At 40.7% G+C, this 24,520-nt stretch overlaps 1 protein-coding gene across 6 annotated transcripts in view; it reads right to left on the reverse strand.

The window, feature by feature from the left end:
• Positions 1-24,520, reverse strand: part of BRD9 (bromodomain containing 9) — an 84,736-nt gene that overhangs the window by 57,092 nt on the left and 3,124 nt on the right. For all 6 annotated transcript variants that reach the window (XM_058180784.1, XM_058180783.1, XM_058180786.1 and 3 more), the window contains exons 2-3: positions 14,071-14,291; positions 3,897-4,029 (exon numbers count right to left, since the gene is read on the reverse strand). In XM_058180784.1, the coding sequence (XP_058036767.1) occupies positions 3,897-4,029; positions 14,071-14,291 (354 nt within the window). The remainder of the gene's footprint in view (positions 1-3,896; positions 4,030-14,070; positions 14,292-24,520) is intronic.

Genomic DNA, 24,520 nt, shown 5'->3' on the forward strand with positions numbered 1-24,520 from the left:
CTTTTTTGTCCTCAGCCTCCAAACAATACATTGCATCAGGAGGCAAAATTGCCACTGAAGTCATAGTAGCGACAGGTTTGTCCACCACGGGAACCTCTAGTGCGTCAGAAAGATCTGAGGCTACATTGTAAACCTTCCTTTCCGATTTAGACGGAGGCATGCCTGCTCCAGGATTGGTCCACTGTCTCTGAACCACATCAAGAAATAATTTGGGAGCTGGAATTACCTCAGCTTTCACTGTAGGCTCAGCAAAGAGCAGATCGCCTGAATCCCAGGACTCTGGGCTGCTTCTGAAACTTGATCAGGGGCCAAATTTGTTATGGGCTTGGCCTTACACAGCAATGACTTAAATAAGTCTGGCTTAAAAAGACCAGTAAAGGGCGATGGATCTGGATTCTGCCCTTCATCTGCTGAAAAGGTCAGAAAATCCTCCTCTTCCACTGAAGAGTCCCTCACTCCTCATGAAAGGAGCCAGGGAGGTCAGATCTTGAGGATTCAGCCAATCCTCTTGAATGAAGAGTCCTCTGCTGCAAGACTGCAGCTATTCCCTGCGTAATATCTTGGGAAATAAGCTTTTTCAAATGTTCAGGCAAATCTGAACTTGCTTCCTCCATAGGCCGTATCTCTGTGGCTGTAGGAGTAAAGGAAGCTTCTGGTCTAATTCTGGGAGGAGGAGCAGACCCCTCTGTTCCAGTCACAGGCAAGTTAGTGCTTACAAGAGAAAATGATTCAGCTCTATCAAAAACCTCTCCTAAGGTTGGATAGCATGACTCTCTGGCGCCATCTGGAGACCATTGGTGGTGAGAGGCTGCCTGCAAAGAATCTGGAAAATTACCAGGTTCCAAAGGCCCTTCTTCCTGAGGGCAGGAAACTTCTGCCCCACCCTTGGGGAGGCCTCCTTGTTCCAGGCTTTTCTGGGCCTTTGTATCTTAGCTAGCTCCTTTTCAATTGTCTTTTGGCGACGTTCTGCATCCTTGTCAGCCATTTAGATCTTGGATGCAGTTGCCTGACTCCTGGTTGAAGCTCCACTGGCTGCCGCTTTCTGGCTTGAAGAGCCCAGCCCTATAACCAGGGAGAACTCAGGACAAGCTCTATTGCCACCTGCTTTGGGCTTCTGGGCAGAGGAGGGCACATGAGATGCCATCTTCCACTTAAAGAAAGGCAGTTGGACCTTCCACAGGTAGCAGCTGCTATGGCTTCAATAGCACCCCACGTGCTCTTGCCGCCACATAGTATGCCCCAGACACAGCTGGGCAGTGACTGAGTCCCCTTGCCACCTATTTTGGCAGAAATGCCAGTCTCCGCTCACCAGGGAGCTGGATCCACAATTAAGGGCCCTTCTAGAACCCTTAAGGTAGGGTTTAGCTGCCTGGAACCTCAGCTAATCAAGTTGGCAATGGAACCTCAGCTAATCAAGTTGGCAATGAAGGCAGCAATTTGGTGGACCGAAAAGCTGCCTAGTGCTGTATTGATCCTGAAAGGAAGAAAAATGATCTTTGTAAGCTCGTGCTTGAAACATCTAGGCCTGGATGAAGCTCTCTCCAATACATCTTTTCTGCGTGCAGACTGAGCTGAACTGGGAGACCAGCAGAGGAGGACGGAGTGACCAAATATTGAAATAAAGATCATGTGCTCAGTCTACATGCAGAACATAGAGCTATTACCCATGTCTGGATGCTCTTGATCCAGTTCTAGGGAGAACTACCTTTGTTAGCATTCTAGCTGAGACAATTGTCAGCTCTTGCAGGGAAAGTGACAAGTAAGTGGACTGAGTATTGGTGGGAAGAAAGCAAGCTAGTGGAGGGAGAAGGAAGAACACCAAGCTTTTTTTGGTGGTGGTGGGAAGTAGAAGGTCTGTAAGCTCATGGCCATCCCTGAAAAAGGACATTTTGTATCATGCCTTAAGATTCCTTCAGTGTGCTCCCTAGCCAAACTTTTTGTGAAACATATATATAAACTCTATGGAGCCCTGGAGTTCATCATTTCAGATCACAGAGTTCAACTGACTTCACAATTTTGGCAGGAGCAAAATTGCTTGGCACTACCCATGGGCTTAGCTCTTCCCATTGTATCCAGATGGAGTGGGTGTGTGTGAACGTAAAATGGCGTCCTGGAACAATACCTAATATGTCACATTAACTACCAACAGGACAACTGGGTTCAGCTCATCCCCTTTGCAGAGATGGCCTTCAATGATGCAGTATATCGTAGCATAGGCTTCACCCCCTTTAGAGTCGCCATTGGCCAAGACTTTGTAGTGATGTCCGAATTACTCTAGGCCAAGCCACAAACTACATCATGAGCAGAATGGATTACACAACTGCAAAGTACTTGGCCAATAGTCCACAAAGTGCTAGAAGAAGCATGAGAAACATATAAAAAGCATGCCGACAAAAAATGCTCCAAACCAAAAGATTTTAATATAGGCTATAAAGTCTACCTCTCCAAATACCTGCACCCTAGGCAGCCATCGAAAAAACTGGCTCTTAAATACATTGGCACTTTCCCTGTCAGCAGAGTCATCAATTCAGTAATAATTCTATTGGAACTACCAAAACCCCTCAGGCATGTCCACCTTGTCTTCAGTGTAGTTATTGAAACCATCAATTGAAACCCCACGCCCTGCGAAACCATCACCAACTTTCATTCTAATTGAAGGGGAACAGCATTTTGAAGTTAAAGACATTTTGGACTCCCATAGACACTGAGGGAAAATCTAATATCTAATTGCGTGGAAGGATTTCCCTCCCTCAGAGACAGAATGGGGGGATGCCCAACATGTGCAAGCACCAAAATGTCTTTGTAAATTCAACCACAAATATCCAGATAAGCCTCATTAAACTCCAATTATCTCTCCTTTTTGTCTCCTTTCCTACAGGACTAATGTCTTTTTCAAGAGGGGCAGAATGTCAGACCTCCCACCTTCAGCATACCTCCCTTCACTGGAATCCTACCATAAAATGCAAGGAAGGGGAAGTAAGAATTGGGCATGGGAATGTGCAAGGATAGGGAATCTTAGGACATGGCATAAAATGCCAGGGTGATAGGAAAAAGTTATTGAGCTGGACTAAACTGGCTGATCAAGGATGAAGCCCAAGAATAGTGTGCAAAACCTGAAGGCGCCAACCTTCAAAGCTGTTCCCAAATCATCAAAAAGAAATACTATTGGACACTGATAGACTGGGCCAGAGGAAGGGGAAAATTGCAACTTTTATGCAGGATTACTCAGATCCAGCTTTGCTTTCACTGTAACCACTTGACTTTAGTAAAAGAACCTTTCACTTCAAAGAATGGAGTCAAGGGTCTTTCTTTCCTAAACATCTAAGTTGAGACAAGCTTGGCAGTAGCACTGAGGCTGGACCTGAAGTAAAGATCTGGGCCTCTACTTCAGCTCTAAAGCCACCACTGACATCAAAAAGGCTGCCTTGTGGTCTTAGGATCTAATACACACTCCTTACCTTTGGTAGTGTTCTCTTTCTCTTTTTATTGAGGCTCTAGCCTATCCAAAACTGTCACTGGTTACATGAGGCCTTCGCTCTTGGTTTTGGAGAATACCCTTCTGCAGCCTCTAAAGTCTCCAAAAGTGCATGAAAGCACATTCCCCTCTCACATGGTTTCAGAGGCTCTGGATGCTATGAAAGAGCACAGCCCTCACACACAACTTCTGGAGGGTCCAGAGCCCTCATGAGAGCACATTCCATTCTCATACAATTACTAAAAATCATATGAGAATGGGGCATGCTTTTCAGAATAGTTGTTGGGTATTGGTAAATCCTGGTGTCATCCAAAGTACCATGGCATGTCACTTTTAACATACATATTAAAGATTTTCCATGACTTTTATAAATGCATCATCATGACTGACATTACTGATACACCAAATCTAAATTACTCACTGGGTTGAGTTCTACAGGCCCGGACTGGACGATCAGAGGGTGGCTCAACTTCCACTTTTTTTCCTGGATCAAAGTCATCCATTTCACCCTCCGTATCACAATGTTCCTTCTCTCTCTTTCTTTTCTTCTCTTCCTGATATTAAAAAAAGTGGTCAATATTTTCATATTATATATATATATATATAGGAAACATTTATTACTATAATATAAAGATTAGCAAGTACTTTAATTATATTAACTGACAGCAGAAATAACTGGGAGTCACTATAAGATTTCAAAGAAAAAATGGGTCCTTCAACCGTGTAGCTTATAACAATAGCACTTAGACATATACTGCTTCACAGTGCTTTACAGCCCTCTCTAAGCACTTTACAGAGTCAGCATATTGCTCCCAACAATCTGGGTCCTTATTTTACTGACCTCTAGGCAAACAAGCACTGAGATATTGTTAGATACGCTTTCTCCAACCATACTGTAGATAAGGAAACTGCAGCAATGGGAACAATAGTCATTGCTATCTGCTCCTTTAGTTGAAGTGATCCCATATGATGATAATAGTTTTTGTAAAGAAGAAAACAAAATAACTCAGAAACAGTTCAATGGCTGTTGAAATAGAACTCAAAGAAGATATAAAGTATGGACAAAAATATTTTATCTCCTGTCATCAAGAGCAGTATATAATGAAAAATGTGGAAAGAATGGAGTTTAAAAATCAGTATATATTCATTTATAATCTCATTTAGAAAGTCAATTCACATTCTTTCCACTTCAAACCCAAGATGAAAAGGAATTAACTTAGTAACAGAGATTGCCTATCTGGAAACCAAAATGTAGGCAAGGTATAACTTAAGATAAGTTGAAAAATGATGGACAGTTAGAAACGAGATAAAAGTTTGGCCTTCTGAAGAATTAGACATGGATATTGAATTTAGTTGTTTGCTCACAAACATTTCATTACCCAACTAAGTAGTAAGTGGCATCATCAACGCTAGTGAATGTGGTATTTGCTTATATGCAATATTGCCTTAACAGTATTGGTGGAGATGTGGTTTTCTTCTTGAAAAAGAGGGTATTGTTTTCTGCTTGATTTATCTGATGCTAATAATTTCATTTCATTCATTCATTCATTCTTTTATTTATATTCTTGTTCCTTCCTTTCTTCCTCTCTCCCTCTTCTTTCTTCCTTTCTTTCTTGCCTTTATTATTTTTACAAACAATAACAAACATGGCAGCTAACATATCCAATGCCCCTTCCTCCCCTTTCTCTCCCCCCACCCAAAACAATTCAGTGAGGTGGGCTGGACTGAGAGAGAATCACTGGCCCAAAGTCATCCATCAGGTTTTCATGGCTAAGCAAGACTTAAACTTACGGTCTCTGCTTTCGGTGCTTTAACCTTTAGACCAAACTGGCTCTCCTTACTTAGTAAAATATCTGCTTATCTGTGTTTAGGTTGCTGGAGAAGATGTGTTTTGGATTTTTTAAAAACTTTTTTATTGTCTCTTTTGAATGGTCTAAATGTGGTTTATCTTTATATGTCTGTTGATGGCTAATTTGTCTCAATGTCAAGCTTCCAAGCATTTTTGGATTTAGCTTAGTCTAGGATGCTCACAGCTTCCCAGTTGAAACTATGGTTGAGTCCGTCCATGTGTTGTGAAATTAAAGAGTTTCTATGGTGTCTTCTGACTGCTAGTTGGTATTTATGAATATACTATGCTAGCCTGTCCAATAGTAGTTGTAAAGTCCTGTAGAAAGTTACAAAATACTCTTTTTTCTTTTTCTTGATCTGCTGGGTCTTTGATTTGTTTTGGAGGACTTGTAAGTTTGTTTGTTATGGTTGTAATAGTTTGTTGGTTGTTTCCGAGATGTTTTTGATATATGATAATGTTACCCGTGTTATCCTTTTCACAGCTTGTATTGGTTATGCTTTAATGGGTTGATTGGTCAGAGACTTATGATAAACTTATGTAAGTATCCATTTTGTTACAAGATGCTATGTACACTACTATGCAGATGCCACAGGGCTCGGTACTCTCTTCTCTCCTGTTCAACATTTATATGAAGCCACTGGGTGAGATCATCCGTCACCATGGACTGAGGTATCACCAATATGCTGATGATGCTCAGCTGTATATCTCAGCCCGTAGTTAATTAAGTGACCTCCCTCTCAGAGTACCTGGAGGCTGTTAGGGGTTGGATAGGGAGCAATGGGTTGAAACTAAACTCTGGCAAGACCGAGTGGCTCTGGGTTTGGGGTTCGTTGCCACCTTTGCTCTTGGATGGGGTGGTACTACTCTGACAGACCCTGTGCGTAATCTGGGGGTTCTCCTGGACTCACGACTCCTGCTCAAAGAGGTGAGTCCAGGCCAGGAGGGCCTTTGCGCAACTGCGAATTGTGCACTAGTTACTCCCTTTCCTGGACCGACAATCCCTACTCACAGTCACTCATGCCTTAGTCACTTCCTGTTTTGACTATTGCAACACACTCTACATGGGGCTGCCCTTGAAGAGCATCTGGAAGCTCCAGTTGGTGCAAAATGCAGCAGCCCACACCATTTTGTGCAGACCCCTGTGTGCAAATATATCACTTCTTATTTGGGAGCTGCATTGGCTGCTGATTTGCTTCCGGGTGCAATTCAAGGTGCTGGTTGTCACCTTTAAAGCCCTTCATGGCTTGGGACCAGGTTATCTGAGGGACCGTCTCTTGCCCATTACATGTACCTGACCCATTAGAGTGAGGAGGCAGGGAATGTTGCGGGTCCCATCCCCAAGGGAGATACACCTGGTGGGACTCAGAAGAAGGGCCTTCACCATGGTGGCTCCATCTCCCTGAAATCTCATTCCCCCAGAGATTAGAATGGTCCCTACCCTAATTCTCTTCCGGAAGGTGCTGAAGACCTGGTTCTGCCAACGGGCCTGGGGAACTCAGAGCGGGATGGAGTCCATTAAATGGCTCATGTGATTGGCTGTTGTTGGGCCAGGAGGTGGGGGTCAGGGGTGATTTTATTACATTAATTTATTCAAATTTTTATGAGTTTTACTGTTTTTAAATGTAATTTTTTATATTCTGTAAGCTGCCTTGAGTTGCCATGGGCGAATAGGCAGCAATATAAATCTAATAAACAAACAAACAAATAAACAAAGGTGTTGTATAGTTGTATATTTCTTCTGGTATAAAGTTCTTACACAGTTCCTCTTGGAGGAGTATACTTTGGTAACGGAGCACTTGACTAGTGTAGACTGTTTTTCAATAGACTTGCATAAGCACACATTCTTTACTTTATTTGCATTATAATAAGAATCACTTTTGTCAAGCACAAGTAATTATTAATAGAAGTTGAGTTTAAAGCACAAAAAGGTAATTAATGTAAAGGTTTCCCCTGTCCAGTTGTATTTGACTGTAAGAGGCAGTGCTCCATTTCCTAGCTGAGGGAGCCAGCATCGTCTAAAGATATTCCTTTGGTCATGTGGCTAGCATGACTATATGCTGAGGCACATTGAACACTATTACCTTCTCATCAAAATGGTACCTATTTATTTACTTGCACTTGCATCTTTCGAACTGTCAGGTGGGCAGGAGCTGGGGCAAGTAAGGGGAGCTCAGCCTATCACATGGCACTCTTGTCGAGTTTCCAGCTGACAAGCCCTGTGTCTTTAATCACCGAGTCATTACCTTCCATAAGAGTTTATTACATGCAACCTATACACAAGAATCTGATACACTAACAGTCTAATCAAATATGCAATAGATAAGACCCCACAGAGTTCAAGGGAGGGGAGTAGACTTGTGTTTCTTGTGGAGGATAGTGACTATAAACTGATGACCTGTTTGATCTCACCCTCAGGTTCAGTCTGCTCCTCTCTTACATCATCCCCCTTCCAACTTGGCTTTCTTCCTCCTCCATGGGCTCTTTGAAGATGCTCTCCCCCTCCTGCATAGTCTCTTCATAGTCTGAGTTCCCATGAAAACTTGTTAAGAAGCCAGTGAAACTTCCTCAAAGGAAATCTCCTTATCTGCTTCTGAAATAGTCAATGAGTCAGGCGGCAGTTGCTGGACACAGAAATAACATTAGAAAGTCCCTTCTCTTCCACGCCTGGGAGTTGAAGGCCAGAAATGGAAATCTTCTATGGCAGTAAAAGAAGCCATGGTGGGGCAATGGTTAGAGTGTAGTATTGCAGGCTGACTCTGCTCACTGCCAGGAGTTCTATCTAACTGGTTTAAGGTTGACTCAGCTTTTCAATTTTCCAAGGTTGGTAAAATGAGGACCCAAATTGTTCAGGGCAATATGCTGATACTGTAAATCGCTTAGAAAATGCTACAAAACACAATGAAGTGGTATATAAAGCTAAGTGCTATTGCTATTGCTAATATTCTTGGGTATATTCCATATGAGCTTGAAAGGGTATTATTGAAATTGATGTGTTAGAGTTTTTATAAGAACATTCTGCCAATGATGGTCAGTTGTCTTGGCCATAGGTACAATAGTACCTCATATATTGTTGGAGCAGATGGATAAGTCTTCTCACTGTTCAAGGCTGTGTGGTAGACTGAAGTGAGCCTAAATTAGACATTCAAGAGAAAAAAACGCCCCTGCACTGTGCAATCCAACTTGCCCTGGCTTCGGAATCAGCTCCTGAGTGACAGAGAGATCACAAGACACCCACCCTTGGTATAAAATTCAATGGAGACCCCAAGCAAGATGGGGTTCTTCAGGGTGCACATCTGGACCTACATGCAGGAGTATGGTCTAGAAATAGTTGGCCAAGGAGTGGCGCATGACCATGGCATTGGAGCAGCTGATGGCTGAGTTGATGAACACTCTCCACAATGACAATGTCCCGGAGCTGAGAAACTTCAATTGCTTCATGACTACCCATAGAAAGCGCTTCAAGGACTCCTTGCCCAACCGAAAAGCCAGAGATTGCATAAAACCCATCAGCCAGAGACAGAGAGGAGCGGGCAAGTACACTCAAGAGTTCCATGACCTGACCTGCTGGTTAACTGATTAGCCAAAAGACATCTTGATTGGCTGCTTTCAAGAAGGGCTGAGGGACAAGATCTATATTACCTGCACTCTCTATCATTGGTACATTCTAGCAGAAGAAGTGGAGATTGGCGCAATCCAAATATTCGCTAAACCATGGATGGCAGAGATCTCTGCCCAAGTAAAAAGAGGTGCCAAAACCAAAACCACAGCCACACAAGCAGAGCCCACACCGACGGTCCACTGGCTGGAGCCAGAGGTAAATAAGACAATCATCTCCTCCAGGGAAATAGTCATCACCCAAGTGCAGGCAAAATTAAACGCCCAACTAACTGATGATATAAAGAACACCCTGAGAGCAGCTTTAGGGGAAGACAAATGGTACGAGGTACATAAGAATGAATGTACACTGCAGGATGATCTAGTTGGGTGGCGGCCAAACTGTACATCCCAGAAAGCCATCAGTTGTTAGTCCTATAACAGAGCCATAATTCAAAAGTGGTGGAACGTTTTGGGTTCGTAAAAACCCTGCACCTTGTCAAGTGGCAATTTTGGTGGCCATCCTTCAAAAATGACATAGAAAACTATGTAGCCAGCTGTCTTACCTGTGCTTCTACCAAACAGCAACAAGGGAAGACACTGGGGTCTTTCATTCCGTAGCAGAACCAAAAACTCCATGGAAAGAGATATCAATGAACTTTATAGTAGAACGGCCCAAAAGTTCATGGAACAAAGTAATTTGGGTGATAACCCACATATTTTCCAACTAGGTGCATCTGTTACCTCCCACTCTGCTTCCACTTTGGCTAAACTATTCATGCAGCATGTTTACCGGTTACATGGTGCTCCAGAGTGGATCATCTCAGATCACAAAGTCCAATTCACTTTGCGATTTTGGCAAGAATTACTAAAACTTTTGGGAAATTCTCAGGGGTTCCCTTTCATGCATCATCCAGCTACTAATGGTGGCTGTGAACATATCAATGGGGCTTGGACCAGTACCTCAGATGCTATATTAATAATCAATTGATCAATCAATCAATCAGATCAATCAAATAGAGCTGGAAGAGGCCTTGGAGGTCTTCTAGTCCAGCGTCTGCTCAAGCAGGAGAACCTATATCATTTCAAACAATTGATTGTCTAATCTCTTCTTAAAACCCCCCAGTGATGAAGCACTCACAATTTCTGAAGGCAAGTTTCACTGGTTAATTGTCCTTACTTTTAGGAAATTTTTCCTTAATTCCAGATTGCTTCTCTCTTTGATTAGTTTCCATCCATTGTTTCTTGACAATGTTTCTCTGGGGCTTTGAAAAATAAATTGATCCCTTCCTCTTTGTGGCAGCCTTTCAAATACTGGAATATTGCTAGCATGTCCCTCCAGTCCTTCTTTTCTCTAGACTAGCCAAACCCAAATCTTGCAACCATTCTTCATGTTTTAGTCTCCAAGCCTTTAATCATCTTAGTTGCTCTTCTTTGCACTTTTTCCAAAGTCTCAATATCTTTTTTGTAATGTGGTGACCAAAACTGATACAGTATTCCAAGTGTGGCCTTGCTAAGCTTTATAAACTGGTAGTAATATTTCATATGATTTTTATTCTATACCTCTGTTTATACACCCAAGGATTGTATTAGCTTTTTTGGCTGCTGTCACATACTCCTGGCTCATGTTTAAGTAATTGTCCAGTAGGACTCCAAGGTCCCTTTTACAGTTACTGTTTTTGAGCCAGGTCCCACCTAATTTGTACCTGTACCTTTGGTTTTTCCTCCCAGGTGTAAAAGCTTGCTTTTCTCCACATTAAATTTCATGTTGTTGGATATGGCTCATTGCTCAAGTCTGTCAAGATCTTTTTGGATCCCGAGCTTGTTTTCTGGAATGTTGGCCATTACTGCCAGCTTAGTGTCATCTGCAAATTTAATGAGTTCCTCTTCTATTCCCTCATTTAAATCATTTATAAAGATACTGAGGAGTACTGGGCTTAAGATGGAATCTTGTGGTACCCCACTGCTTATTTCTCTCCATGTAGATGTAGTATTGTTGAGGACTACACTTTGAGTATGGATTGTCAACTAGTTACAAATCTATCTGGGGGTGAAGCTGTCTATCCCACATTTTTCTAGTTTAGAAAGTAGGGGTCACCAACCTTTCAGACTTCAGGGACCACCAAATTCATAATTTTAAATCCCGCAGATCACTAATATGAATTTTTTAAAAAGATAAATAGTATTTAGTGCAATATAAAAAATGCAAATAATCTTTCTGTGAACCACCAAAATTTTCTTACAGACCACCAGAAGTCCACAGACACCAGTTGGTGACCCCTGGTCTAGATTGTCCAATGCCTTGCTAAAGTCTAAATATACTATGTCCACAGCATTTTGCTGGTCTACTAATTTAGTCACTTTATCAAAGAATGAAATAACATTGGTTTGGCATGATCTATTTTTAACACACCCACAAGTTATAACTTTGTTTCTAGATGTTCACAGATCTGGTTTTTTGTTATCTTTTCCAGTATCTTCCCAGATATTGATGTTAGATTGATTGGTCTTTAGTTCCCTGGATCTATTTTTTCTTCCTTTTTTATGATGGGAACCACATCAGCTCTTTCCCAGTCCTCAGGTAATTCCTCATTGTCCCAAGATTTTTGAAAAACATTTACTGTAATTACCCCATATGAAAATTACAGCAGGACCATTGGATGAACCCTTTTGTAGAGGTCGCCTTTTTGTGGACGTCTCTTATAATAACTCAGTACACAGTAGTACTGTGTTCACTCCATTTAAAGTGGCCAAGGAATAAGACTTTGTATCTATCCCTGAACTGCCTCAGGCCACCCCATCAATTGCATTGCTCCAGGAATGGGTGACCCAATTACAAACCACCTGGACAGTGTTAAGAAAGGCTTTGGAGAAGCCAGAGAAACATACAAAAGGCAAGCCAATAAAAATTGCACAAATACTAGATCAAAAAAATAGGTATTAAGCAAACTGAGGATAATTTGTTAAAACAAATGAGAGATCAAGGTCAACAGCATATTAAGAGGTTGTATAATGTATTAGTAGAAATAGACTCAGAGACTGAATTGGTTAAGGATTGTATGATTAAGTGGGCACAAAATTTTCAGCAACCAATAATGTTGGAAACTTGGGAAAGAATTTGGGTGAGGAATGTTAAATTTACACAAGCGCAAAATATGAGAGAAAATTTTTATAAGATGTTTTATAGATGGCATTTAGACCCCAAAAAGTTGTCATGTATGTATCCTAATGTACAGGCTAAATGTTGGAGATGTGATTGTGAAGATGCCACTTATTACCATATATGGTGGACTTGTAAAAAAGTTAAAGCATTTTGGATTAAAGTATGGTGGATCATGCAGAACATTCTGAAAAAGAAGATTAAGTTTACTCCACAGTTCTTTCTACTAGGAATAATTATGGATTGTACAGCTATAGAGACTAAATTGATTTTGAACTTAATAACAGCCGCAAGACTTTTGATTGCTCAATATTGGAAGAAAGAAGAATTACCTACAATTGAAGAATGGACACTCAAAGTATCAAATCTGGCAGAAATGGCAAAAATTTCTGCTTATTTGAAAGACTATACACAAGAAAAATATATTTTAGAATGGAAAATGTGGATTGATTATATTCAAAATAAGTATCAGATAAAAAAATATCGAACAGCATATGAGTAAATTTAGGAAATATTTTGTATTAGATATATTTTTGAAGGAGAGGGGAATTGAAAGTGTGATTATGTGTGGAGTGACTAGAGATTATAATTTAGGGTTTATTTTGGATTATGATTGTTAGTTTTGATACCCTGCATTTTGTTCTGGGAAGTCGGGGGTGGGGCGTAAGGGGGAGGAGAATTGGGGGAGGTTGAGGGTAGAGGATGGAGTGATGGTTAATGTACAGGGATTATTGAAGATGTATAAATATAATTAATGTAGAGTCGGGTCTGCCCAGCTACCATTTTAGAATGGTGGGGAGGGAGAAAAGAGGAGAGAGTAGGAGGTAGGAAAGAGGAGAAGCGGGGTAGAAGAGGGAGAAGAGGAAGGAAGAGGGATAGAAGAGGGAGAAGGAAGGTATAGGGTGGAGGGAGGAGAGGATGTAGGTAAGAGAAGGGGAGGAAGGTCTGGAAAGTAGAAGAAGGTAGAAGAGGGAAGAGAGTTAAAAGGAGGGGGTGACTGGGCAAGGCCGACTAATTGTATATGACTGTACATTGGATACGTTGTTGGATATGAATGTAAAAATAAAACTTTTTTTTTTATAAAAAAAAAAGTGCACAAATACTAAAGACTTTAAACTGGGAGATAAGGTCTATCTGTTTACTAAACTGTCCAGTCCAGACAACTAACCAAAAAATTGTGGCCAAAATATGTTGGATGTTTGCTCCTAAAAAGAATTATTAACCCAGCCTGTAAAACTTGAACTACCAAAAATGCTCAAACATGTACACCCTGTATTTCATTGCAGTCTTTTGAAACCAAAGGTCATTCTTCCCTGAGTCCAAAGGTGCAACTACCTCTCGATCTATCATGATTGAGGGAGAGTAACACTTTGAAGTCAAGAGACATTCTGGTGGCATGGAAAGATTTTCCTCCATCAGAGACTAGATGACTAAATGAGACTAAATGTAAATGATTCCAAACATATTAAAGCCTCCATATCACTTAAAAAGTTCCATGAATGTTACTCAGAGAAACCCTATTGAACCAATTATTAATGAGGAAACATTCTGTGCCTCTCCCTCCCCACTTCTCTTCCTTTGCAGAACTAAAGTCCCTTTCCAAGGGGGGCAGAATGTCAGTTCCTGCCATCAAAGGCTGATGTGTGTGGGTGGACAAATGGGCAATATGATTGTGCTTTGATTGGCAAAGCACAGACTGGTAACAGCAAGGACGGGAAAAGGGAATCTTTTCTGTATCTTTTTCATATGAGAAAACATTAGGAAAGGAAAGCCTGACTTTACTGTAACCAACTTCCTTAGTAAAAGAACCTTTTGCTTCAACTTAATGGAGTCAAGGATCTTTCTTTCCTAAGGGCAGGTTGGGGCAGGTCTGACATACAGTTTATATCCCTTTAGAACAAAATGGATCCTTCCACTTGTATGATTTTATGACAGTGTTTAAACATATTTAAAAATGCAACACAACATATATTACTTGAAATTGCTATTTACCTTTCTCTTCCGCCTTTCCTCATCATCAAGATGCTTTTCTTTCTCTTTCTCCGATTTTTTTTTCTTTTTCTTTTTCTTTTCCTTATGTCGCTCTCTCTCATGATCTGATCGGTCATCATAATAACTGGAATCATGTCCTGATCCTGAAAGTTCAGTCACTTCACTACCTCCAACTTTCAGCACCAGTTTCAATGGCTTTTCCAAGGGTTTGTCCATATAATCTAATCAAAACAAGTAACAGTAAGAAATGTATATATTTTTGCATAGCAGCAAATCTGAATGAATTCTTCCTATCTGTCTTCTCCAAAAGATCTCAAAGTATCAAAAGATACTTCTGTCTGAACTAACCCCTGCAGAAAGATAATATATAGATATGAGGCAACAGTCCTGTATTCTGTATTTCATTAACTAATCAAGCATCAAGACACCCTTAAGTTCAGGTGATATATTTGTATTATGCAAACCATAATTATGTAAACCATAATACAAATGTTTGAAGAAATGTTGCATATCAAAGAAGCTGTGTATTGGGACCAATTCTCTAAGTCAAAAAAACACTTTTTTGGTAAACTGTGTTTCAAGTAACAATTAATGGATAATGAAGGAACTTTTCACCATCAAAATGATGACAAAAAGAAAGTGATTCCAAATTACTATGAAAAACTATATGATTACGAGACAATTTCAAAAGATAAAATAAAACAATATTTAGAAAAAACGGAACTATGTAAAGTACCTGAAGCAGTGAAAGCAATGCTAGATGAACATATAACAATAATGGAATTAACAGAAGCAATTAAGAGACAAAAGAATGGCAAAACACCAGGTCTGGATGGATTACCAGTAGAATTATACAAAGACTTACAAAATACTTCAAATATTCCAATGTATTTAATGAACTTTTGTTAGAGGCAAAGGTACCAAACTCATGGATGGAAACATATATTACTCTTATACCGAAAGAAGATGCAGATCTACAACAGATAAAAAACTATAGACCAATATCCTTGTTGAATGTGCATTACAAAATATTTGCTTCAATAATTTCAAAAAGACTAAAACAATTCTTAAATCAATTTATACATCCAGATCAAAATGGTTTTTTACCTAAGAGACAAATTAAAGACAATATGAGAATAATTTTAAATACACTGGGGTATTATGAAGCACATCCAGAGAAACAAATGGCAATCTTCCTAGATACACAGAAAGCATTTGATAATGTGAACTGGCAATTTATGCTAGCACAATTAAAAGACATGGACTTTGGGGAGAGATTTATTAATATGATTGAAGTGATTTATTTCAAGCAAACTGCAAAAGTGATGCTAAATGGAGATATGACTGAGAAGGTTAGCATTAAGAAAGGTACAAGACAAGGATGTCCCTTGTCTCCCCCTATTATCTGTATTGGCACTGGAAGCAGGGGTGTAATGGCGGCGGGTGGTTCGGAGAACCAGTAGCAAAAATCCATGCCCCCCCACCCCAGCTGAATCGCACGATCATCAGAGGGTTTTTTTTTTTAACTTTTAAAAGCATTTTTTCTTCTGCCGAAAAAATGCTTTTAAAAGTAAAAAAAAAAAGCCTCTGATGATCGCGCGGCTCAACTGGGATTGTCAGAACCCTTTAAAAGCTTTTAAAAGACTTCTCTGGTGATCCCAGCTGAGTTGCCTGATCACCAGAACCTTTTAAAACATTTTTTTACAACCTCTTCAGCCAAAGAGGTTATAAAAAATGCTTTAAAAAGGTTCTGGTGATCAGGCAACTCAGCTGGGATCGTCAAAACCCTTTAAAAGCATATTTTCTACAAGCTCTTCAGCCAAAGAGGTTGTAGCAAAAATGTTTTTAAAAGGTTCTAGCGATCAGGCAACTCAGCTGGAATTGTCAGAAACCTTTAAAAGCTTTTTTTCCTCTGACGATCCCAGCTGAATTGCCTAATCATCACAGGCTTTTAAAATCATTTTTTTACAACCTCTTCAACCAAAGTCACATTACTCCACCTCCACCAAGCCTCGCCCACAGAACCGGTAGTACCAAATTTTACATTTCACCCCTGACTGGAAGTATTAAATAAAAATATTAGACAAGATACAGAGATAAAAGATATGGAAATAAAAAAGGAAAAGTATAAACTACAGGCATTTGCAGATGACTTAGTTTTTATTTTGGAAGATCCACAAGAAACAGGGCCTAAACTAGTAAAAAAAATAAGAAGAATATAGAGAAGTGTCAGGACTGAAAATAAATAAATAGAAAATTAAGATTTTAGTGAAAAATCTTACAGATAAGCAGAAAAAAGAGTTAATGAAAAGAATAGAATTTATTTGGACAAAACTAGAAAAGTGAAGAGATCCCTACTTATTATTTATTTATTTATTTATTGTTCACACTTTTATACCGCCCTATCTCCCTAGGGACTCAGGGCGGTTTACAGCCATATAAAAACATATATATATATATATACACAGAGTAAAACATTAATTTAAAAAACTTATTACATAAGGCCGAATATTTAAAATAGAGATATAAATAATAAAACCCCATTAAAACCAGATTTAAAATTTAAACATTTAAAAATTTAAAAATTCTAGTCCAGTCCTGCGCAAATAAATAGATGTGTCTTAAGCTCGCGGTGGAAGGTTCGAAGGTCAGGAAGTTGGCGAAGTCCTGGGGGAAGCTCGTTCCAGAGGGTGGGAGCCCCCACAGAAAAGGCCCTTCCCCTGGGTGTCGCCAGTCGGCACTGCCTGGCCGACGGCACCCTGAGGAGTCCCTCTCTGTGAGAGCGCATGGGTCGGTGAGAGGCATTCGGTGGCAGCAGACGGTCCCGTAAGTAGCCCGGCCCTATGCCATGGAGCGCTTTGAAGATCATTACCAAAACCTTGAAGCGCACCCGGAAGGCCACAGGCAGCCAGTGCAGTCTGCGCAGGATAGGTGTTACATGGGAGCTCCGAACCGCTCCCTCAATAACCCACGCAGCCGCATTCTGAACTACCTGGAGTCTCCGGGTGCTCCTCAAGGGGAGCCCCATGTAGAGAGCATTGCAGTAATCCAGACGAGATGTCACGAGAGCATGAGTGACCGTGCATAGGGCATCCCGATCTAGAAAGGGGCGCAACTGGCGAACCAGGCGAACCTGGTAAAAAGCTCTCCTGGAGACGGCCGTCAAATGGTCTTCAAACGACAGCCGTCCATCCAGGAGGACACCCAAGTTGCACACCCTCTACATTGGGGCCAATGACTCGCCCCCAACAGTCAGCCGCGGCTGCAGCTGACTGTACCGGGATGCCAGCATCCACAGCCATTCCGTCTTGGAGGGATTGAGCTTGAGCCTGTTTCTCCCCATCCAGACCCGTACAGCTTCCAGACACCGGGACAACACTTCGATAGCTTCGTTGGGGTGGTCCGGTGTGGAAAAGTACAGCTGAGTGTCATCAGCGTACAGCTGGTACCTCACACCGAAACCACTGATGATCTCACCCAGCGGCTTCATGTAGATGTTGAACAAGAGGGGCGAGAGAATCGACCCTTGAGGCACCCCACAAGTTAGGCGTCTCGGGGCCGACCTCTGCCTCCCCGTCAACACCGTCTGCGATTGTTAGAGTATAAAATGGAAGTTAGAAATAGAAGGAGATCAGTGAAATATAAAAATATGTTGATAGAGATGTAAATAAATAGATGTGTCTTAAGCTCGCGGTGGAAGGTTCGAAGGTCAGGAAGTTGGCGAAGTCCTGGGGGAAGCTCGTTCCAGAGGGTGGGAGCCCCCACAGAAAAGGCCCTTCCCCTGGGTGTCGCCAGTCGGCACTGCCTGGCCGACGGCACCCTGAGGAGTCCCTCTGTGAGAGCTGTTTAGACAGCGTTAATCTGTTGTCAACAGCTCGTAAATCTCTGCCCTTGGAGGGAGGGAGGAGATGAGCATTTGAACTGAAGTTGAGCCCCCAAGAAAAGCCCCAGAATGATTTCTGGTGGTTTGTTGGGAATGCTCCTTCTATAGTTCAAAAAAAGCTCCAGAATCCAGAACGCTTCTTCAAAAGCAGAACAAAACGCAGCGTCCATCTCCGTGACTGGAGAGGATTATTTGATAAATTGTCAACACGGAAAAAGCCGATAGCAGGAGGGCCGGCATTGGATTGTAAGATGATTTTAACTCCCTGACAGAGAAGTTATTCGTATTCAAGAGTGGAGATGAAGAAAGATGGCGTTTTGTGTTTTGAAAGTGAAAGCTAAGGAAATGCTGATTACAATTGCTGGCGTGGAACCTTTAAGAAGAAAATAACAAGATTTTTTTTTTTTAAGTGGAATTCTTTTTTAAAAAAATCTATTCTTTTTTTTTAATTATCTTTTTCTTACAGTGTTTAAGAAGAAAAACTTATTGGGTTTTTTTTTCTTTTTATTCCCCCCCTTTCTTTTTTCTTCTTTTTGATATTACTTAGTTTAAAAATGGCTTTTAAGCAAAGAGATTTAACCACTTCTAAAATATTGGAAATTTCTTCACTTCAGGTACGGAAATTGAGAGAGGATATTAAAGAAAGTCTAAGGAATTTTTTACAGGAGCTTATGGAGGCTCATCTTTCAGAAATAGATCAAAAATTTAATGAAATGGAGAAAGAAATATTGGATTTTAAAGATTTGGTGGAAGAGCAGAGTAGGGAGATGAAAAAATTAAAGGAATCAATTACCCCATTATTGTTATCTAGTACACAGACAGAAGAAAGACTGAATGAATTTAACCAAATTAATTTAGATTTGCAAAGGAAAATAGATGAAGTTCAAATTAATTTGAATTTAGAAAATAAAATAGATGATATTCAGGTTAAGGCTGATAAAGCAGATGAAGAAAGGCTTATATTACAATATAAATTAATGGAATATGCTATAAGGGTGAGAGGATTAAAAGAGGGTAAAGGAGAAAATTTGAAAGAGATTTTTATTCAGGCCTTTGCTCAGATAGAGGGAGTGGAATCAGAAGATTTTGAAGTTAATATTGAAAAAATTTGTCGTGTTAATTCTTGGTGGGCAAGGCAGAAGTGTTTACCAAGAGATGTGGTTATTTATTTTACAAATAAGAGGATTAGGTATGGAATTTTGCAAGCATTTTATAAAAATAGATTTCAAATATTAGGACAAGATATAATAATGATGAAGGAAATTCCTCCTAAAATGTTAAGAAAGAGAAAAGAATTTGCCTTTCTGGTGGATGAGCTTAAGAAACATCAGATATATTTTAGATGGGAGGTTCCAGCTGGTTTAACACTGAATTATAGAGGAAGAAAGTATTTTCTCAATACAATTTGTAAAGCACGAGATTTTTATACTAATGTATTAAAGATTGGGAATCCTTCATTAACAGATGTTAAGCTGAATGGTGAATAGATGGTGGAAAATGTGTAAGACAGAAGAAGGGGGAGAATGTTTAACTTTATTATATATGATTATGGTTAATTTTTGTAAATGATTTATTGTGGATGTAAATGTGTAACTTTAGGGGTACTATTTGATATATTTAAGGTATAAAGGAATAGGAAAATGGAATATTGTTTAACTTTGGAGGACAGATAGTAAAATTTAGGAATTTGAATTAAATATTATATTTAAGAGATGGATGTAACCTTAATTAGAAAGTAATTGTTATAATAGATATATTTTGGATAAGTTATAGGTGTAATTTTAATAATGCTATTTGATATAAGTAAGGTAAAGTGAAGATTTTAATTATTACAATTGATATATTGGATATTTGTAATATTATTTGTTGTATATAAATGTTAAAGATGTGAAAAGATGGATTATTGTTTACCCTTGAAGGTTGGACAGAAAAATTAAAGAGACTAAGTTGGAAATATGAACTATTTTGAGAGACTGCTTAAGGAAGAAAGACATTTTAGAAGAACCCTTGGTGAATATTGGAAGATGGAACGTTGTTTTGATATTGATTGATGAAGGTTGGATATTAAAACTATGTACTTTATTCAAGAATAAACACTAACTCAATCGGAAACTTCTGAGAACTCCAGGTACTGGAGTAGCTGACATGCTACCACACTCTCTACAACCTTCGCCACGAAGCGAAGGTTGGAGACCGGACAATAATTACCTAAAACAGCTGGGTCCAGGGAAGGCTTCTTGAGGAGAAACCAACAAAGAAGCATTCGTAATCCCCTTGAGCCAGCCTCGTGTCACCTCCTGTGCGGCCAGCACCAACCAGGAGGGACACGGGTCCAGTAAACATGTGGTGGCGTTCAACCTACCCAGCAACCTGTCCATGTCCTCGGGAGCCACAGGGTAAAACTCATCCCAAATAGTCTCAACAAGACGGCTCTCTGACATCTCGCCTGGATCTACCCAATTTTGGTCCAGGCCGTCCCGAAGCTGAACGATTTTGTCATATAGATAACCACTAAACTCCTCGGCACGTCCCTGCAACGGGTCATCCCGCTCCCCCTGTTGAAGGAGAAAGCGAGTTACCCGTAGCAACGTCTCGCTTCCCTCATTGTCACTAGGTAGGTCCTAGTATAGGACCTAACTAGTGTCCGATCAGCCTCCGAACAACTGGACCTCCAGGAACTCTCTAGGCGTCTTCTCCGGCGTTTCATCTCCCTCAGCTCCTCGGAGAACCAGGGAGCTGGTTGAGACCTACGCCGGGTCAGAGGCTGCAAAGGCACAACACCGTCCAAGGCCCCTGCCGCGGCCTGTTCCCAAGCCGCGACAAGTTCCTCGGCCATGCCGTGAGCCAGACCCTCAGGAAACGGCCCAAGCTCCATCTGGAACCTCTCCAGGTCCATCAGGCGCCTGGGACGGAACCAACGTATTGGTTCCGTCTCCCTGCGGTGTTGAGTGGCCGTCAGAAAGTCCAGGCGAAGGAGGAAGTGATCTGACCATGACAAAGGTTCGATGACTAAATCCCTCAAATCCAGATCCTTCAACCACTGACCAGATATGAAAATCAAATCCAGTGTGCCACCCCCACTGTGAGTAGGGCCATCAACTACTTGAGTCAGGTCCAAGGCCGTCATGGAAGCCGTGAACTCCCGAGCAACTGTCGATGACATGCCGGTCGATGGCAAAAAGTCCCCCATGACTATAAGTCTGGGGGTCTCCACCGCCACTCCAGCAAGCACCTCCAGGAGCTCGGGCAGGGCTGCTGTCACGCTGCAAGGAGCCAGGTACATGACAAACAAGATGGACAAACAAGCCCATCTGACATCTATGACCCCACCTCACAAAGAGGGATTCACACCCGGCAATCTGAGGTACAGTGGTCTCCCTCAGCTCCAGACTCTCTCTAATCACAACCGCCACCCCCTCACCCCTACCCTGGGCCCTCGGCTGATGGAATGCTTGGAAACCCGGTGGGCATATTTGAACAAGGGGCACGCCCCCTTCTGCGCCCAACCAGGTCTCCATAACGCCCATAAGGTCCGCGGCACCCCCCTGGATAAGATCATAAATTAGGGGGGCCTTATTGACCACGGACTGTGCGTTGCACAGCATCAGCCGAAGGCCCGGGCTCTGAGGGTCTTGACCATCCGGGAAACAGAAGTCTGAGGGCTCGGGGCGCGCGATCGCCTGCAAACATTGAGCGCGTGCCCCCATAGAACGATGTGAGCCCCCACTTCCGCCATATCTGCCCCTCCCACTTACCGTACAAATAAGACCACCCTCAACAGGCGGAACGCAATCCCCCCCGTGACACATACTGATGAGAATGTGAGTAAGAAAACATTAGAATGTGAAGAAATGAATAGATTAACATTTGCAATTAAGGAGAAAGAACAAACAGAATATTATATGACATGGGAATTATTTTATCGATTGTTAGAGTATAAAAATGGAAGTTAGAAATAGAAGGAGATCAGTGAAATATAAAAAATATGTTGATAGAGATGTAAACAATATGATGATTGATTATTATTATTATGACTATTAGGATTATTATGTTTAATATTATTATATTCTTATTAGAAGATATGCTATGAGAGAGAAATGGTTTATTATGTTCAATACTACCATTGTAAGATCAGAGAACCAATATCAATGTAATGAATACTGTTGTAAATTTTGATTGTTATTGCACAGAAATATTTGTATCCAGACAACACACTGTTTAATGGAAAATGAAATGTTCATATTAAAAAAAAATTAAAAAAATTAAAACAAAAAACAATGTATTAGTTTTTGAAGAATACAAACAAACTTCCAGAACCCACAATATTATATAATAGTTAAAATGTTGGACAAAGACTGGAGAGACCCATATTAAACTTCACACTTAGCCATAGAAACTCATTGGATATTTTTGGCTAAATTATAACTCAATCTCTTCCTCCAAAGTGTAAAATATTTTGTAGTAAACATTTTTAGAAACAGACTTATATATGTAAACTAATATTGCCGATATCTATATACCATTTTCTTTTATAATTAACTTTTCTGCCACTTTTTAGTTTATATGGGAATCAAATAAGGAATATATTATTATAGCATGTCTCAATTTATAATCCTTGATTGTTAGTTCTACTGACATGGTATTATCAGGAAACAGGAGCAGAATGCTGTCTGTCAAATTAGATGGGGTTTCTTGTTATTTTGGTTCCATTGGTTAAGTGTCTTTTATTAAAGGTGTTCTGTAATTCACTCATTTTCATTTTTTCACTCAAATTGTTCAGGTGGTTCATCTTTTGTTTCCGTATTTTGACAGCTCAGTCTTCTTAGATGTGGGACAATCGTTTTCCATGCATACTCACATCTACTCAAAGGACAATAAAGTGGTTGCCTCAAGTCTTCAAAAAAACAGACGCTCTGAGCAATAGATTTGGAATATGCTGGAGAATGTTTTGCAAGGCATCCCTCCAAAATGTTTGTCTAATCATATTATTTTTTAACCTAATATGAACACCTACGAATTCATGTTTAAAATCCTGTGAGCTCATTTGAATTTTCAATATTTTTGCATATGACTTAAATGTAATCTGTTCTCTATATGTCCTAAAACTAGATAAAGAGTACCCAATTAAATAGATGAGTAAAAAACATTATATTTGTTCACTTATTTGCTGAGGAAAATGATCCTCTGTTCCATGAAGTGCACTACCAGTCTGCTTCCAAGTGCAATTTAAGCTGTTGGTTATGACCTGCATATAAAAGCCTGCATGGCATAGGGTCTAGTTATTTGAATGACTATGCTTAAAAAGTTAAAAAGCCTGGGTGAGAAACAGAAATAATGGGAATTATCTGGAATTTCAGTTATACCGTTTTCTCCAAAATATGACCTACCCTGAAAATAAGTCCCAGCCTGATTTTTTACACATGCGCCTTATAAGCTCTAACCCCAAAATAAGCCCTAGTGAAGGTGGGTGGGCATGGCTTGGCATAGGAGGCAGCCAACACGCACAGGCTGACAGTGTCCGGTAGCAGCTGTGCAAGCAGCAGGCAGAAGCAGAGATGGAGGGAAATAGGCAATCTGGCGGTGCGAAGAAGGCTGTGAGAAAGCTGAATGGTGGTGGGTAACTCATCTTTGCATCTCTTGGCTTGACTGCAGCCTGTGCAGCAGGATCGTCTATTTTCTGTCCATGTGTCAGCATCACCTGCCTTCCACTCTGCGCAGCCCCAGAGTGCGCTGACCAAGGGATCGGCAGGCTGCAGCTGCTGCCGGATATCATTTGGTCCCTGCCAATGGCCCTTTTGTATGTGCCAAGGGTGGGATGCCCTGCCAAGCTGATCACCCTAAAATTGTGGTTCAGGTTCTGAAAAGGATAAGACATGCCTAGAACACATTTTACTAGAGTAAAATGAAGGATAATTCTGACTGGTCATGAACTTAGAGCTGATGTTAATGTCTACCTCATAGCACTAAGAGTGGAGAAACAGCACTATTTCTCCACCCTTATTGCAGGGGTGAAATCTAAAAATTTTCCCTACCGGTTCTGTGGCTTAATTGGTGGGCGTGGCTTGGTGGTCAGATGACTGGATGGGCATGGCCAATAACAATAAATAATAAAAATAATAAACAAAGTATACAAAACAATAAGAGGTACCAAAAACCAACTTTCACTTTACACACACACAACAAAACACAACTGACTCACACACAATGTAAAAGCAGTTGCACCTTACCCAAAATGGCCCCTGCAACAAGCAGGAACCTCATACAGCCACAAAAAGCTCAAAAACCAACTTTCACACTTTACATACACACAACACAACTGATTCTCACACACGCAAAATGCCACATACAGCTTTGTGAGATTTTGAGTTAGAGTGAAACACTATAGAAACACACCAAATCTCAGAAAGCTGCACAAATATTTTATTTTATTTATATGTTTTAGGTCAGGGGTCTCCAACCTTAGTAACTTTAAGGTTTGTGGACTTCAACTCCCAGAGTTCCTCAGCCAGCAAAGGCAGATTGAGTTGCTCACTGAAGAGGATTGCGGGCAGGCAGATTCAGTTGCTA

Source organism: Ahaetulla prasina, chromosome 4 (genome assembly GCF_028640845.1).
Source record: "Ahaetulla prasina isolate Xishuangbanna chromosome 4, ASM2864084v1, whole genome shotgun sequence".
Lineage (NCBI taxonomy): Eukaryota > Metazoa > Chordata > Lepidosauria > Squamata > Colubridae > Ahaetulla > Ahaetulla prasina.